This window comes from Ursus arctos, unplaced genomic scaffold, assembly GCF_023065955.2.
Source record: "Ursus arctos isolate Adak ecotype North America unplaced genomic scaffold, UrsArc2.0 scaffold_13, whole genome shotgun sequence".
Classification (NCBI taxonomy): Eukaryota; Metazoa; Chordata; class Mammalia; order Carnivora; family Ursidae; genus Ursus; species Ursus arctos.
Window position 1 is genome coordinate 14,142,559 of NW_026622797.1, and position 17,783 is coordinate 14,160,341.

The 17,783-nt window shown below is 39.2% G+C and overlaps 1 protein-coding gene across 24 annotated transcripts in view; it reads left to right on the forward strand.

Annotated features, from left to right (window-relative positions):
* The window catches only part of SYNE1 (spectrin repeat containing nuclear envelope protein 1), a 447,744-nt gene that overhangs the window by 236,433 nt on the left and 193,528 nt on the right, over window positions 1–17,783 (forward strand). For all 24 annotated transcript variants that reach the window (XM_026505077.4, XM_026505081.4, XM_026505085.4 and 21 more), the window contains 11 exons: window positions 571–743; window positions 2,179–2,332; window positions 4,989–5,132; window positions 5,920–6,084; window positions 9,334–9,651; window positions 10,743–10,898; window positions 11,054–11,224; window positions 11,812–12,138; window positions 13,434–13,586; window positions 13,879–14,046; window positions 15,878–16,054. In XM_026505077.4, coding sequence (XP_026360862.3) covers window positions 571–743; window positions 2,179–2,332; window positions 4,989–5,132; window positions 5,920–6,084; window positions 9,334–9,651; window positions 10,743–10,898; window positions 11,054–11,224; window positions 11,812–12,138; window positions 13,434–13,586; window positions 13,879–14,046; window positions 15,878–16,054 — 2,106 coding nt within the window. The remainder of the gene's footprint in view (window positions 1–570; window positions 744–2,178; window positions 2,333–4,988; window positions 5,133–5,919; window positions 6,085–9,333; window positions 9,652–10,742; window positions 10,899–11,053; window positions 11,225–11,811; window positions 12,139–13,433; window positions 13,587–13,878; window positions 14,047–15,877; window positions 16,055–17,783) is intronic.

The following is a 17,783-nucleotide window of genomic DNA, read 5'->3' on the forward strand; positions in this document are numbered from 1 at the left end:
TAACTTCGAATTCAAACTTCATTCTTATGTAGAAAAAGAAGAGTGCTTGTGAAGACCTTGCAATGTATAGATTAACACATAATAATTGATCTATTTCTTTAGGCTTGTTGTGCTAGAGACCTTAACATTATAAAGCTCTTCATCATGTGAACTTTGAAAATCCATGAATTCTATTGTACTCGATTTTTCTCATCGAAAACCAGTTGCTGCGGTGAGCACTGGGTGTTGTATGCAACTGATGAATCATTAAATTCTACCCCTGAAACTAATTGAAAAAAAAAAAAAAAACAAAGCAAAAAGAAAACCAGTAGAATAAAATTTCAATGTAAAGAAGGGATTATTCAGAGAAGAATTGAGACCTAAAAAGCCAAGGCCACTTGGAGACCAGCAGGTGACTGGGGATTGGTTGCTGACAGTCGCCAGCAAGTGATTCTGCCACCTGCCACCATCAGCCCGAGAGATGCATGGCTCAGTGCACATCATTCTACTATCTTCAGGAGGCCTGAGACATTTCAAGCCAGAAATGCTAAACATGCAAATGACAAAGGACTTCTGTATTTGCTCTTATAGGCTCTATTATCGGTGAAGCAGGAAAAAGAGATCCAGATGAAAATGATAGTGACCAGAGGGGAGGCCATCCTGCAGAATACCTCTCCGGAAGGCGGTCCTGCTCTTCAGCAACAGCTGCAGAGTGTGAAGGCTATGTGGGCTTCCCTTTTGTCTGCAGCAATTCGCTGTAAAAGGTAAGTGAAACTAAAGCCAACTCCTGCCAGGCCATTACCAGACAATCAGTATAACGGCATGGTAAGAGACTGTTCTGGAGTTTTCTTCCCTTCTTTCTTTTCCTTTCATCTTTCCTTCCTTCCTTCCCTTCTTCCTTCCTCTTCTTTTTTTTTAATTAGAACAAAAGAAACTTACAAGTACAATCTTGCATTTAGCTTGACCTGCCTTACCGTGCCTATGTTTTAATATAACTTCGTGTTTCTTTTTATTAGTGTTGATTGCTTGAAAAGTCAAAAGATTACAGAAAGGTTTCATCACATAAAGATGCATTATTTAAACCAAATAGTTGACTTGGGAGGTAACGCTAGGAAAACACCAGTAGGGGCCGGCGGAGAGAGATGAGGAAGGAAGGGCAGCTGATCAAGGGAATGTTCTCAAGCAGGTTACCCAGCGGACAGCTGGAACTTAATCTGGCAGAGCAGTGCTGGGAGCCATCAAAGAACACGTGTCTCCGAGTCACCCACCGAGGACTGGAGAACTAGGATGTTTGTAAACAAACTCCCATGACTCAGGAGGGCAGCGGAGGGCTGCTCCCAGGGAGGGCAGCAATCCCTGGCACTTCTCGCCTACGTTGAGTTCAAGCTGAGCGGGCACCAGGGACCAGAGAATGCCCTCAGGCTAGGAGGGCCCGGGACTGGCAATCGAAGTCCAGTCGGCAGTGTCCTGCAGCAGTATTGGAGGGTGGATATGGGTGGAGGGTGGTTGGAGGGTGAACATGGGTGGAGCGCAGAGTAGTCTGCTACAAAACAGCCCAAAGTATGGTAGCGAAATTAGGCACACATGACTAATGGAGTCGAAAACATAACATTTATGTTGACAGAAGGAGTACTTAATTTATCTGGAACAGAAATAATCAAGTTAGACCAGCTCAGAAAACGTGACCCTATTTTTCCATTGTGATTTTCTGATTTTTAAATCTCATGCAAGATAGTTACTGTGCTTGTTCTTGCTTGGTTCTTCCTTCTTTTATTTATTCCTTTTTGCTCTCCTCTGGATGTCCTGCTCAACTTGATGGAGTTAAGTGTTGATTCTCTTCCTCCATAGGGTCTTGGCTCCAGAGAAGCCTCACACAGTGGATCTCTCCCAGTTTTGCCCTCAAGCCTCTCCCCATGTCTCGGGTGACCTGCTTATTGATTTTAAGTTTGATGTCTAGTCCCATTATTCCACCTGTCAGCCTGGACTTCACTGTCCCTTGCTCCCTGGGGTTATGCTTCCCAGGAACCCAGATTCAGATTTGAGAAGCCCTGGCCATTCCGCCCCTCCCAGCTGGCCCTGGTCCTGATCCGTGGGCTCCCTGCTGGCAGAGTGGACAGAGCAGGTGCGTTATAGAGATTGGACAGATTGGTCTTACGTGGCTTCTCAATGTAGATTATTGCCCTTTCGCATACCTTTCAGTCAACTCGAAGGAGCTCTTTCTAAGTGGACAAGTTACCAGGATGATGTTCGACAGTTTTCCAGTTGGATGGACAGTGTGGAAGCCAGCCTAAATGAATCTGAAAGGCAATACGCGGAGCTGCGGGAGAAAACAACTGCTCTGGGAAAAGCCAAGGTGGGAGCTGGATTTCAGATTCCATTTGTCCTCTGGCAGGCATCTTCAGAATGCTTGAGTTACGTAAAAATATGACTACCCGTATGCTAGGGCTGTACACGTAGGTAAACCGTATTATGGGCTTTTACTATAATTTCTAATGGTTTCTTAAACCAGACTTTTGTTTGTGATGATTTTATTAGTGAGCGAAAATCTTCTCTTCCAGGAAAACTTCATTGATGTTCTATGATACATTTAAAATTTGGCAACTTGTAATATCTTTAGTATCTTTAGCCTGCTCATCATTAGGAAGTAAAAATGCTTTCTTTTTATCACATCTTTTGTACATCTACTTTTGTGCCTTTTCATAATGCTTATATTAGTATAGTGCTATGCATATTTTTTAAGTAAGTAGATAGATAGTTGGATAGCTAGCTAGCTAGCTGGGACATGTTCTTAAATCTTTTTATTCATAGTAGTATTCAAACATAAAATTTTGGAGACCTTTGATTTCTATCCTTACTCCTGGGCATATTTATTCAATGACCTGTCCCACCTCAACCTTATCACGTGCAAAGTAGTAGTTATTCTTTCTGCCCCCAAAGCCTTCATATTCTGATCTTCTCGATCTCAGTTCATTTGTGTCACCCCATGCTGAATATCCTAAATTAGAAACTTCATTATCCCCAGCTCCTTCTTTCTCAACCCCACTTCGAATTAAGCATTAGGTCCTGCTGGTTTTATCTCAGAAATGTCTCCTGGCCATAATCCATCCTTCTTTTCCTAAATTGCAACAGGACTCCTACCTGCTTATTTTGTGTCTTGTCTCCATCTACTGTTACCTTCATGTAAAGGTGAATGTCTCACTTTCCTGCCTCAGGGCCCCATCACCGCATTGTCTATGGGATCCGACCAGACCAGTCTTCCTCCTCTAGTTTGTAAGAATTTTAACCATCTCCTTTGTCATCCTCATTTCCTTCACCCTCCCACCCTCCTTCCACCCGTGCTTCAGCCTTACTGTATTTCTCATTGTTTCCTGAAAATGCCACTTTAGATGGGACGGAAGATTCCATGCCTCTGCAGTCAGCAACCTTCCACTCACCTTTCTGGATTGACAGAAGTCTTTTTGCTATGATACCACCACCACCCTAAGCTTACTTAGTTCTTCTGTTCTCTGTTGTTCATATCTCTTTATCAATTATATAGAGTATATGCTTACATCTCTCTCTCTCTCCCTTAGTAGATAAAAGGTGCTTAATTTCTTTTTTCATATCCTATCATTTGGCTCTCTGTCTGACACAGAGCAAATGCTGAATAAAAGTTATTTGAATAACTAAATTGCCTTATGGGACCTATGCCAAATCACTTAACATTGTAGGGTCTCATTTATGCATCTGGAAATTAATATAATCATAATTATCTACCATGTAATATTTTTATAATGATTTATTGCCTGATTAATTAAATTATTCATCTATTCAATAAATATTGATTGAGATCTTGCTACATGCAGGCATCGTGCTCAATTCTAGATGAATAAAACAGAGAAGGGCTATATTCTGGTCAAGACACACACACTCTTCAGGGTGCATGAATAAATAAATCATTATAACTGGGGATAAGTGCCGTGAAGAAAGCAGTGGCCCACTGTGAAAGAGTAATGGGCACGGAGCTATCGCAGACTGCTTGGAGTCGAGGGAGGGACAGAAAAGTCCTCTCTGAAACAGCAGGCTTGTAGACCATGCCGAAAGGAATGTCATGCAGAGACATTAGTCTGGGGAGGAGGTGGGAAAAAGAGCAGTCCAAATGGAATAATCAGCACGTCTTCAGGCCCTGAGGAGGGGGAGAATCTGGCTCAAGAAGGGAACTAAAAGAAAGGCCACGTGTTGCTGGAACAGAGAATAAACAGGGTGAGCGCCGCCAGGTGAGCTGGCAGAAGAGCGGGATCCTGGCCACGCATTGCCATGTGGGCTAGCCTGAGGATTTCCCCTCGGTCCTGACAGCCCTGGGAAGACAATCGATACTTTGAGCTGGGGAGTGACAGGATTCCATTTACAGTCTTAAAATCTTTTATCACTCAGGCTGCTGTGTGGAGTGGGAAAAAGGAACAGAACAAGAACTGGTGGCAGGGAATCTGCCTAGCAGGATATTGCAAAAGTCCAGTAAAAGACAGTAGCAGCATGGGCTAGGGAGTTTGCAGGACACATGAGGCAAATGTCAGCACACAGCGAGAAGAGAGAACTAATACATTTCATTGCGGCTGGAACGACAGAGAACAGGAAGGAAGGGTGACTTCCAGTGTTCTAAGATGGCCATCTGGGTGGTGTTTACTGCTTGAAAAAAGACTGAAGGAGAAGGGGATTTGGGGCTTGGTGGGGGCTGGGGAGGAATGGGAGTGGAGTGGAGATAGGGAGCTCATTTTTGGACAAATTAAGTTTGAGCTGTCAAAGTTATTTGGAATCAGTATCTCAGACAAAGTTCTGAGCCAGGTATCAAATACACATGTACACACACACTTTATATATATAGATGGATGGGTCTATTGATCTACTTATCTATAGACAGATAACCTAAGATCACTTGTCAACTACACAGTTAAAATACCTTAATTTTAGCAGCATTACTGATATGATGGTATACATGGTAACTCCTTTATTTTCTTGGAAATATTCTCTAGTTACTAAGTGAAGAAGTGCTGAGTTACAGCAGCTTGCTGGAGACCATTGAACTCAAAGGGGCTGGCATGACAGAGCACTATGTCACCCAGTTAGAATTCCAGGATCTTCAGGAGCGATACAGAACAATCAAAGAGAGGGCCAAGGTATGGCTACCATGTTCTCTGCAGACTCACGGAACTAGGAGGGGCTAGACCTGTGCTTATTTAAAGACTCATCTATTTGCAGGAGTGATGATTTGTGAAAGCACAGAAGAACAAATGAATTTTAATACTTTAAACAGTGGCAAAACCAAGCAATAATCTTCAAATACTGTTAGTACATGAAAGTTACTGAAGGAAAATAATTCTCAATAAAAATTCCCAGAAATTAACTAATTTAAGAAAAAAATTTGGACAGCTTCATTGTGAAGACTCATAAATGTTTTAATATGTCTGGTGATGAGAGTTTTGTAAAGCAGTAAATAATCACAAATAATATTTATCATTCTTCATGTAGGCCTAACAGAGAAACTAAAAATGATTTCCAAGCACATCCTACTTTATTAGACAAAGTACATGGAAAATTAAATCCACATTGGGTCCCAATCCTCACTTACAGCACAATATAAGAATTTCGGGTTTTTTCACTAGCAAAAGTGTGTTCTTATGACAAGTAAAGTTAATTCATTTTTTGGCATATCCATGTTACGTTTCATAAGGAATTCAGAGATCACGTAGTTAATTCAACAAAATAATCTTCAAGGCCCCTTCTCATCCTGATACTGTTTTTATATTTTTTTACATAAATCTTGACGCTTTATTCTTCTGGGAAATCATACTCCAGTGATTGAATAATCATGTTTTCCTAAAATTCCAAAAGTACGTTCTTCTAATACATCAGCACTGTGTGTAGTCATGTTTCCCTATCTTAATCATCTTAAATGCATAATAGGAAGCAGTAACCAAGTCTGAAAAACTAGTTCGCCTGCACCAAGAGTATCAGAGAGACCTAAAGGCATTCGAAGTTTGGCTGGGGCAAGAACAAGAAAAGCTTGACCGACATTCAGTTCTTGAAGGCGATGCTCACACTCATGAGACAACATTGCGGGATCTTCAGGTAAAGTCTACCTCATCTTAAAGGAAGTTTTATTCTGAACATGCAATTATTGTTTTAAGCAATGGGAAGTTAATATAACCTTGAATTGTATAAAGAGCTGATAGTAATTAAGAGAGACCTAATTCACAGCGTCCTGGGATCTCAGTAGTGTCTGCTAGTTGAGATCTTTGGTGGGCAATTTAGACAGAGCAGGACTGGGGCTCAAGGAATTTGTTCAGGTATTAAGGTGGCCTCTGACAGCAATGGCTAACGGTCTAACTTATGGTTTTGACTGGCCCACCTGCCTATTACTCCCTAAAGGATCAGTTGGAAGTGGAACTTAGCAGCAGGAGTCAATGGAACATGACATTCCTCAAAGTCAAACTGATGACACCATTGAGTTTCAACCAAAAGCTCACACACTGCTGAAGAAGGAATTAGAGGGGCTAGAAAAAGTGCTGGCATGTAGGGCAAGACAGACCTAGTGGGTAAAGTGGTCCTAACCCATTCACTTATTTGCTCATTCACATTTATTGAAGACCTAATGTTGTACAGACAGTTGTCTAGCTACTGCACATAAAGATGATTAAAATATTATTTCTGCCTTCAAGGAATTTGCTATTTAGAGAGAAATGCAGACCTATAGGCAGATCATTATGAATAATGTGTTAAGGAATAGACTAGTTCAAGGGATCTTAGGGGAGCAGCTTAGAGAGCACCTCAGTCTGACCTAGAGAGATAGGGAGGGGTTAGGAAGTGCCTTTAGAAGAGACCACCAGGCACACACAGTAGAGAATGGAGAAAGGCCAATGAGACAACTCCATGTGACCAGCTGTGCATTGGAATTTACTGACAGAGTATCAGCCCTGATTAGAATTGCTTCGAGACTGAGTAGGGTATACCTATAGCTTGCACAAAGCAGAAATAGCAAGCACTGGAATGGTTATAACCAGCATATAAAATTTCTGGCTATTTCAAAAATGTGGCTGTTGGGGAATGTATAATGGCAGGAGCACAAGTTTGGGATGGGAAAGTTTGGACTCTAATCCTTGGTGGGACCTGACACTGGTTGACTTTGGGCAAGAGAGAACCTCTCGCATTCAGTGTCATCCACAAAGTTGTCATGAGGAAGGATTCAATGAGAAAAATCTAATTTAAATAATGCTCCACTCATGAAATATATATGAAGTAGAAGTGAAAGGGGTCCTAGTTTCATTAGCTTATGCAAGGATCTAATCCATTCTGTTTCAAAATAATAGGTGCTCCAGTCTGTAGCTGTTGTAATTTATTTTACACGTGTAGCTGTTGTAATTTATTTTACTAGAGCTGGCTTTGTTTTTGCTAAATAACCCCTCTCAGCCCTTCACTTCAAACTCTTGGCAAGCAGATACCCAGCTCTCTAGCCTTCTGTGTGGGAACAGGGCCAATAAGTTACTCCTTGCCAGCAGGTGTTTGTCTTGTTCTGGTCAGAAGAAACTGTTTCCCTTCAGTCAGTAGTAGTGTGGCCCAAACTGATAGCCACCTCTCGTTTCGCCATGCATTAGTTCTTACATTGTCTTATTTTGAGTCAGCACAAGTCTTAAAAAGGAGGGAAGATGCTAGTGGTGGAAAAAGGTGGTGGAGAATCGTGAGCTTCCAACCACCCACCGGAGCTGCTTCAGCCTCCCGGGGTCCTGCAGTGTGCACAGTGCCATGGGGGCGCCCAGCTACGTGGAGCACGTGCACAAAGTATTTTGTGTAAACTGAAGGCCTGATCTGGGTCATAGAACATAGAGATTTTAAAAACATTGTGCCATATTTTTTTCCTTCAGAGTAAATACTTGAGGCATGGGATATATAAGAATTTACCTAATACAGTGATGATTCATGTAATAGAGAAAACTGTTCTAAAATTTGGAAAGACTGCAGTATATGGGGAAGATGAATAAATTAGGGCAAGGACCAGTAAGCTATGGCCTATGGCCACAATGCTTGTATTTTCAATAAAGTTTTATTGAGTCCCAGCCACACCCATTCACTTATGTATCATCTCTGGGTACTTCCGTGCTACAGTGGCAGAGTTTTAAATAGTTGTGGCAGAGACTGGCCCTCAAAGCCTAACATGTTTACTGTTGTGTTTTTTATTAAAAAAGTTTACCAATCCTGAATTAAGAGAAAATATTGTATAAACTTAACTTTAAAAAAAACTAAGAATTTTGGAATAAAATTTCTGTCTCTGGACATTTTGATTCATATTTTACCATACGTCTTGTTCTTTTCCATTTACAAAACATTCACATTACAGAATTCTTGGAGTGGCATTATAGCTGAGGAAAAATGTATCCATTAGTTTGAACCATAAGAGATTGCTATTTTTGTAGATTAAATGAATTGTCAGACATCAGCAATTTCAAATGACTTGATACTGAAGATTTTTAAAATGATATCATATTTTAACTAAATATGTTGGTACTTTTAACATTCTTGGTGAGACTTGTTTCCTTTCAACTTTAGACGATCGGATTTAGTAACACTGTGGATTCTTTAAACATTAGAAAAACAAGCATATAGCATTGTTTTGCCAGCATCCTTAAGGATATAACACTTTTCCTTTCTATAAAAATAATTTATGTTCTTCAAGACTTGATTCGTACCACATTCACAGGGTAAACCTTTATGGCTTATGCTTTGGTGGAAGAAAAGGTGTTTGCACCTGGTAGCCCCCTAGTGGGCAGGTGTGATAGTCAGCCTCCCAGGTTTGTATGCCCTGTACTCTCCAGGGCCAACTTTTCTTGACCATCACATCCGCTACAACAGCTTTGGCAAAGGATCTCTCTTAGCAAAAACAAGGGTCCATAGTTCCTTTTTCAGCCATGAGTATAGCACGGATCCCATTCAATGTCGAAACAAGAAGCCTGGGACTCTCTGAGTAGTTGATGAGCCGTAACAAGCCTGGGTTATTCTTTTAAGCAAAACCCCTTTAATCACAGTTGTTTTTGCCTGTAAGCTGAAAAGTCAAGTTTCAGGAACTGTATCTAAGATTGGGTGTGTGTGTGTGTGTACAGTTGTGTATATGTGCATTATGATTATTTTACTGGAAATATTTGAGTCTTTCCCCTGACTTGGGAAACAATGGTCAGTGTTTGGAACCTGTTTTTTGTATAAGACAGAATAAAATAGTTCTTTTCTCATGTGAAGTTCGAGCTGGCACAGTTGACTTGGGTTAGTTAACTTGTGCAGATGTAAAACATGAATGAGGCGTGATAGCCATCCTTTCCCCTTCCCCCGCAGGAGCTACAGGTGCGCTGCGCAGAGGGGCAGGCACTGTTGAATTCGGTGCTACACACCAGAGAGGAAGTGATACCATCGGGCATCCCTCAGACGGAGGATCGGGCTTTGGAGTCTCTCCGGCAGGACTGGCAGGCTTACCAGCAGAGACTGTCTGAGACCCGGACTCACTTCAATAATGTAGTCAACAAATTGAGGCTCATGGAACAAAAGTATCAGCAAGTAGATGAGTGGCTCAAAACACTGGAGAGCAAAGTGAGTGTCAGGACAGGACGTCAGTCTAGCCGGGCAGCCAAGGAGATACAGTTACATCAGATGAAGGTACAACTCCTGTAAATTCTAGATCTTTGTCAAAGCAGCAGTGACCTTGCATAGTTTGTTTCGTTAAAATATTTAGTAACTTTTTGTCCAAGATTTAAATTTTGCAAAATCTCTTTCTGCTTGCAACAGAGAACTACTATACAGAACATTCTTCAATAGCAATTATTGAGTAGAATCTTAAATAGTCTTTACTAAGATATAATTTAATGAAATATTTTGTATTTTCTCCTCATACACTATTACCTTGTTTTATAAAGATGCATAAATGATCGTATTGAAATCATTTAAGCGTATGGTTCTGATATGAAATTGTTCTAATGTAGTACATTGAAATAATACTTGATAATTAGTTTTATTCTAACTTTTATGCAAATTGAGTGGGCATGATCAAAATAATGCTTAGGCTTTTGGAATTTCTTTTTTTTTTTTTTTAAGATTTTACTTATTTATTTGAGAGAGAGAGAGAGAAAGCACAAGCAGGAGAGGGGCAGAGGGAGAGGGAGAAGCAGAGGAGCGAAGGCAGACACTTAACCAACTCAGCCACCTCGGTGTCCCCGGCCCTTGGAATTTCTTATCTGGATTCATCTAGTTTAAGATTTATCTAACAGAAGATTATCTAACAGAAGATATATTCTTTCTTTTTTGAAAAAAGTTTGAGCCAGTGTAATATATACAGAAAAGTATTCAGACTCCTAAGGAATAGCTTTAATCATGTTATTGTAATACAATTTTTCATGAAGGTTATATAAAACACATTTTCAAAATTATATCTCAGAATAAATATATTCTAAAATACACTGAAATTTCCTATTAGGATGATTTTATATATTTTTATACTTTCTTCTTGTACTGAAGTGCAGTATATACAGAAAAGTGTCCAAATAAGACGTGTACAACTTTGATCATATTGCTGTAATACAGTTCTTCATGATGGTTATATGTAGTATATTTTCAAAATTATATCTCCGAATAAATATATTCTGAATATACACTAAAATCATTTCCTATTAAGAAGCTATATATATATATATTTGTCTAACGCAATAATGCCTAAGACTGATCCTGTTCCTGCCATGTTTACGTCATTTCAGAAGTGGCACGAAGAAACCACCGCATACAAAGATGAAGTTGAGGAAGTGGGAGCCAGAGCGCAGGAGATGCTGGATGAGAACCATGTGAGCAGCCGAATGGGCTTCCAGGCCACCCAGCTGACTTCCAGATACCAGGCCCTTCTTCTCCAAGTGCTGGTGAGTGGGCCACAAGCTGCTCGCTACAGGCCAGCAAATTTCACAAGCGAAAATGATCTCCCTTGCATTAACTTCCGGTGAAGACACACATTTATCAAGAAAGGCGCTGGTATAGGTCTGTAATTTACTGTCCAATTCTGTTTTTCCTTGTAAAGGAACAAATAAAATTCCTGGAGGAAGAGATCCAGAGTTTGGAGGAATCAGAGTTATCCCTAAGTTCCTATTCTGATTGGTACAGTTCTACTCATAAAAACTTCAAGAACGTGGCCACCAAAATTGACAGAGTAGATAAAGCGATGATGGGGAAAAAAATGAAGATGTTGGAGGTAGGTGCACAAGCATTGGACTTGTCTCCCAGCCTTTGCTCTTCCACACTGCTGCTCCATTCCCTCGGGCAGACACTGGGAGCATGTGTGTTCACCCCGGCCCCGGGAAGAGTGATGGTCTGTGGCTCAGGCTTCACTCCAAATATTAAGTTATAATCTCCGTAAGGCTAAAAGCTGGCTTTTAGTTATTTGTGATGTGATGTCACCTGAATGACTTAGACTTGGTTGCTTATGTCTGAATTCCAGTTTGACACTTAAATTTTAAGAGAAAAAAATTATCTCTAATTTATGGCACCATGTATGTACAAAAGAGTTTTTGCTCAGATCTTTAGGAATACTACCAAGGATGGGAAGAACATCACGTTCTTTTTTAAGTCTCTGATCGGGAAATGATATAGTGATCAAGACTTGTTAAAACCTCTACTGAAGAAAAGAAAAGAAGATTCTGATTCCTGGCAGATCACCTCTTCATAAAACTTCAAAAAGGAATCTTAAGGGGAAACTCAAGAACGAGAGTTGAAAGCCTTTTCTTTAAAAGGAGAGAAATACTAACTCTATATTTGCTTCCCACTCGCTCTTTTCCTCAGGGTTTGCTAAAAGACATGGAGAAAGGCCATAGTTTGCTGAAATCAGCCCGAGAGAAAGGAGAGAGGGCTCTCAAATACTTGGAGGACAGCGAGGCAGAGACATTAAGGAAAGAGATCCAGGAGCACGTGGAGCAGTTGAAGGAACTGACCAGTACTGTCCGGAAAGAGCACATGACTCTGGAGAAAGGCCTTCTTTTAGCAAAGGAATTCTCGGATAAATACAAAGCACTAACTCAGTGGATATCAGAATATCAAGAAATCCTACACACTCCCGAAGAACCCAAAATGGAATTATATGAGAAAAAAGCTCAGTTATCTAAATATAAGGTAGTGTGTTGTTACTCACTGACAAATGTGTGGGAAGGTCCTGCAGGCAGGGACTAAATGGGAGGAATGTGATTCCTGGTGTGTCGCCCTTAATGGGTGCTGGAAAATATCCTTAACATGTCCGTTCTACTGGCGGTGAGTGATGTAGATTGATTTGTCTAGGTATGCTACATCCGACTTACTTTTCCATTCAGGAATCATATTTGCCTGATATTCAAAGATTGTATCAATAAATGGAGATCTATTCTGACAGTCTGATTCAGGTACAGGGATGCTCCAGATAAGTCTTCCTGTCATCAGGATCTCACACCTATACATTTTATCTCTTTCATATAGGGTCTTTCCTTCATCTTTTGGTACCCAATGCCTATAAGCTGATCTATGGTGAATAGAAAATGAGATACCGTATTTGTAAGAAAATAAATTCTAAGTAACCAACTGTAGCTAAACATCTTAGAAATTCATGTTTGTAAGAATAAATGGTGATATGTCTATAGCTGTATATGATATGTAGGTATATAGCTATTTCACCTGCTCAAATCTTCGAAAGAATTTGTTGAGGCTTATATGTGGAATAATTTGTGTTCTAAATTTGACCCAAATTATTAGCAATATTTTTTTTGAGAATTACAGTGTGATGGCTTACCTCAGAGCTTTTCCTGTTGGAAGTTTCCTCCTCCAGCCAGTCTATCTATTCCTCTCCTTGTTTTGTTGTTGTTGTTGTTGTTGTTGTTGTTTTGCCAAGGGTGACAGTATATATGTCTTTGAAGGTGCCACATAAGATCACAACTGCTTTTCCCTTTTTTTCCTCCCCCCACTGAGTTCTTGATATATTTAAATAGCACTTTTAGCCTATCACAGCAAAGTTGCAGCTGGAATCTGTCTTTCTAACTTCACATCCAGCTCAAGCTGCGATAAACTTCATGAACTCAAAATCAAATGATAACACCTCACTCCCTTTTGTGTTGAGTTTTTTTTTCCTCCAGTCGAATAAATTAGGTAGAAGCCAGAAATATGAACTAGGTTAAATTTAGCCAAAGGTAATTCTTTTGCATACATCCCTCTCCACATGCAAAGGATTATTTGATGTGTTACTCTTCCTCTGTATTTTAAAACTTTATTAGCCATAAAAATTATTCTTTAATGTTTTACGTTTATTGATTTATAAAATATGCATCAGAGCTTTATTTGAGGTCCATCGTCTCACACGTTGCATGGACATATGTATATATTCACCTTGATCACAGGGATGAGCTGGCTCTTCTTTTTTTTTTTTTTTCTCTTTGTACTTCAAGTCACTTCAACAAATGGTGCTGTCCCATGAGCCCTCAGTAAAATCAGTGAGAGAGAAAGGTGAGGCTCTCCTGGAGCTCGTGCAGGACGTCACTTTAAAGGATGAAATAGACAAGCTTCAAAGTGATTACAAGGACCTCTGTGGTGCAGGAAAGGTAAGGAGAGACCAGAAATTCAATAAAAATGTGCTTATTTACCAGAAAAGGGTCTTGACTTTTTTTTTTAATCTGTCAGAAACGTAAGGGCTGGTATGAGTCAGTCTTTTTCCTTTTATTTATGTGGTCATTTTAAACGGTATGATAATTATGTTTTTTCTGTCCCTAATAATTTTTTGAAATAGGTAACTGTACCTACCCTATGAGTTGCACGGGGTTTTTAAAACTATAAAGCAGTTCTGAGTAGATTTTTGGCTTGAAATTCATCTCTAATGGGCACCTGGCTTCACAGGAGCACGTCTGCAGCCTCGAGGCAAAAGTCAAAGACCACGAAGATTATAACAGTGAGCTCCAAGAAGTGGAAAAGTGGCTGCTGCAGATGTCAGGCAGACTGGTGGCACCTGACCTCATGGAGACAAGCAGTCTCGAGACAATTACCCAGCAACTGGCCCACCACAAGGTACGCCTCATGTCTAAAGAGCCGAAGAATGCAGGGTGGCTCTAGCAGCTATGCCCGTGCGTGTGTGTGTGTGTGTGTGTGTGTGTGTGTGTGTGAGAGAGAGAGAGAGAGAGAGAGAGAGAGGAGGCCCATCTCTGGATCATAACGACTGTTCTTAAGGAATCAGGTCTGAGTCTCAATAACGTCTGATAACTGAGAACAGTTGAATTCCGTACTTCAGTGAAGCAACAACAGTTACATCCTGGCGTTCAACTTCTGAACACATTGTGGCATTTTTCCCAGCTAATATTTTTTTACCCCCACAGAATTTAATCTTTATAAAGCAACTTATCAGAGGAAGGGATTATCTTTATTTTAGAAAACTGTAGCCAAAGATAGGATACCAGAATAGTAATCAGAAAGGCTGGATTCTAGCCACTCTGTCGTTCCCAGCTAAGGGAACTTAACCTCTCTGAGTCTCCTCCTTTCGCTGTTCTGCAAGAATGATACCAATCCCATCACGCAGCTGTTGTGGTCATCACAGGCGATGATGTACATGAAAGTATTTTGTAAGCCACAAAGTATGATACTGAGCCACGGTGTTCTTATCGTTATTAATCTATATTTATAGTAATTATATGTGCCCAGTGACAGATGTCATCTGGTCACAATTTTATGGAGCAATTTTGGTGACCTTAATGGGAAACTTAATTGTAGTCATAATGTGATGACTGTCTAGTGTGTCTTGGGAAAGCCAGTTAACCCCTCTAGGCTTCAGGATTCCTTATATGTAGGAGGAAATTTTATTTAGCAAATACGAATAGAGACAGGAATACAGTGTGTTCCGTTAGGCACTGAGGACATAGCCTCAGTCACCTCATGATGTAGTGGTTCTGTAACAGCTCAAAGACAAATGGTTCTTTTCAATATGGCAGATATATAATAACCATTAACCCAGCACCACCACAAAAAGTGGTCGGCTCTGGGCTACTGAGGGACCACTGGAGTTTCTCTTAAGTGTACTGATCTATCAACCCAAGAAACCTTGTGTTGGAATGTCCCACTTGTATTAGTATTGTATAGCATTAAGAAATTATAGCTTGATTTGAGAAATTTGATTCCGCACTCTAAGTGGTCGATGAAAGTGCTCACTAGAGAACACATGTGGGGATAGTGGTATGTACAAGCTGGAGTCAGACAGCCCCGGGTCCAGAGGCTGGGACTCTGCCATTTACTAGTTGTATGACTTTGAGCACATAATATAACCTCTCTGTGCTTCAGTCTCCTTATCTGTAAAATGAGGATAATAGTATACATTTATCAGGGATGTATATAGTTTCTGGACTATACCAGGTGCTTAATAAATGGTGCACAGCAAATATTATTTTTATTAGTATAAATACTATTCAATGTAAGTTAGATATTATATAAACATAAATGACTAATTAGGTATTATTAGATAAATTAGATATTATTAAATTAGATTAAATGGTAATTAGAATATTTTAGGTATAAATTACACCAGAATTATAACTTATAGAGCTGAAAAATATACGAACATCCTTTTTACTGGTAATAATACCGTGGAACAGATATCTCTGTAACTCTACAACTGAGATCAGCTGTGAATTTACTCTAGTCTTAATGGTTACTGCATCATCCCTATATAACCTAACCTGTTAAGCTCAATAACTCTTCCCATTAGAGTATCCCTGAAAAAGTACATCTTTTGTTAATATGGTAAGCAAGACAATTCCAAAACTCTTTCAAAAACATCATTAAACAGTGAAATTGCTTATTTAAAAACTGAAAATAGAATCATGATAACTCTATATTTCTCTCATTTTTGCAGGCAATGATGGAAGAAATTGCTGGTTTTGAAGACCGTTTGAACAACCTTAAAATTAAAGGCGACAATTTGATCAGCCAGTGTGCAGACCACCTTCAAGCAAAACTAAAACAAAATGTGCACGCTCATCTGCAGGGCACAAAGGATAGTTACTCGGCTATCTGCAGTACAGCTCAGAGGGTGAGTACCCCCGGAACATTCTAGAATGATGATGACTTAAGGAGAAAGTCTGTACAATCTAGAGATTTTTAAAAATAGCTTTGATCTTCAGTTTTTAGGTTAGTTTTGTTTTATGTCCAGACAGGAAATAAGAGGCTAGGTTTCATAGTCTCCATGTGGACACAGAACTATCATACATTTGATTGATATGATGAAGTGGTGAGTTTCAGTTACTCAGCTTTATCCAATCCCTTTACTCATAGATTATGAAAAATTTTTTAAATTTTGTTTTGCTTTTATTTGCACACTATCAGTACTTCTAATTTGCCATTTATTTTCCAACACCAAAGTAAATTTATTCTGTAATTTTCACAATAATTAGTTTCTGTTAAACTCTATGCTGCCTAGGTTCTACTCCAATTCAATATTTTTATGAATTCATACAGAAATTGGATGGAGTTAGTACCAAATTTGAGTTATAATTTAATGGGTGTACTTTCACTAAAATGGAATTCTTAATGTTATAGAAATAAGTCTAAGATGAATAAGAATCACTCTTCTAACAAAAATTAGGTAAAATAAGTGAATTGTTTTTTGTTATTTTAGAATTTTTAAGCGGCATAACAAAAAGTCCATGTATTTTTGTTGCTGTGCTAGCCAATAAGAACTGGAGATGTACATGTGACATGGGAAGAATGCTCTGTCTTCATCATGATTTGAAAAAAAAAAAAAATGCTGGGTGACATTAGTTGACTTCCCAGACTTGAAAAATTCACTTTCGAAAAGTTAAGGAAAAAAAGGGGGGTGGGGGATGATGTAACTGGGTGATGGGCCTTAAGGAGGGCATATGATGTAATGAGCACTGGGTGTTATGTAAGACTGATGAATCACTGACCTCTACCTCTGAAACCAATAATATACTATATGTTAATTAATTGAATTTAAATTTTTAAAAAAGGGAAAAAAAGTTAAGAAAAAAAGAGGGACAAAGTAAATCTAACAGATAATTGCAGATGATGACGCGGAGGGGGAAAGGGAGTGAAGTGAAATAAAACAGCATGATGGAGCTTTCTGGTGAGCTGCTTAGTGCCCTCCTCCAGCAGAAATTATTTTGAAACTGACTTTGTAGCAGGCAATTTCTACATATTAAGGATTTCACAAATTGAAAAAAAATTGGTAAATGTTCAAAAGACAAACACATAGCTTAAAAATAAATTTTTTAAAAAACAGATGAAATTCTAAGAACATAATCAGAACCTCATAATTAAAGTGTGTAAAAATGATAAGGAGGACAAAACACCTTTTTTTCTTTTTAGTTCTGCTAGAATAAGAATAAATAAGAGGCAGTCTTATTTATATCAGATGAAGATGCGTTTAATAGATGACAGAGAAAAACAGAATTCAATTACTGTTTCACTTGTCTTAATAAAAAGCCAGGCTAACTTAATTTCCTTTTTTCTTTTCTTTCTTTCTTCTTTTTTTTTTAAATAGAATAGTTTGCTCAGAAAAACATAGGTATATTTCACCTTGATTTCAATGAGACACATAATAGCCTCTCAATATGTCTATGGATAAAATGGAAATTGGTTGGCTGGTGGAAGATTAGTTAATTGACTTGATTAATTAATTAATACTAGAAAATGTTTGGATTATTCTGGATTATTACTGTCCTGGAATACAGCTTCTAAAACAAAATGAGGGCATCCAACTATCGCTTTCCCTATGTTACGGTTTAGTTCCAATTTGACAA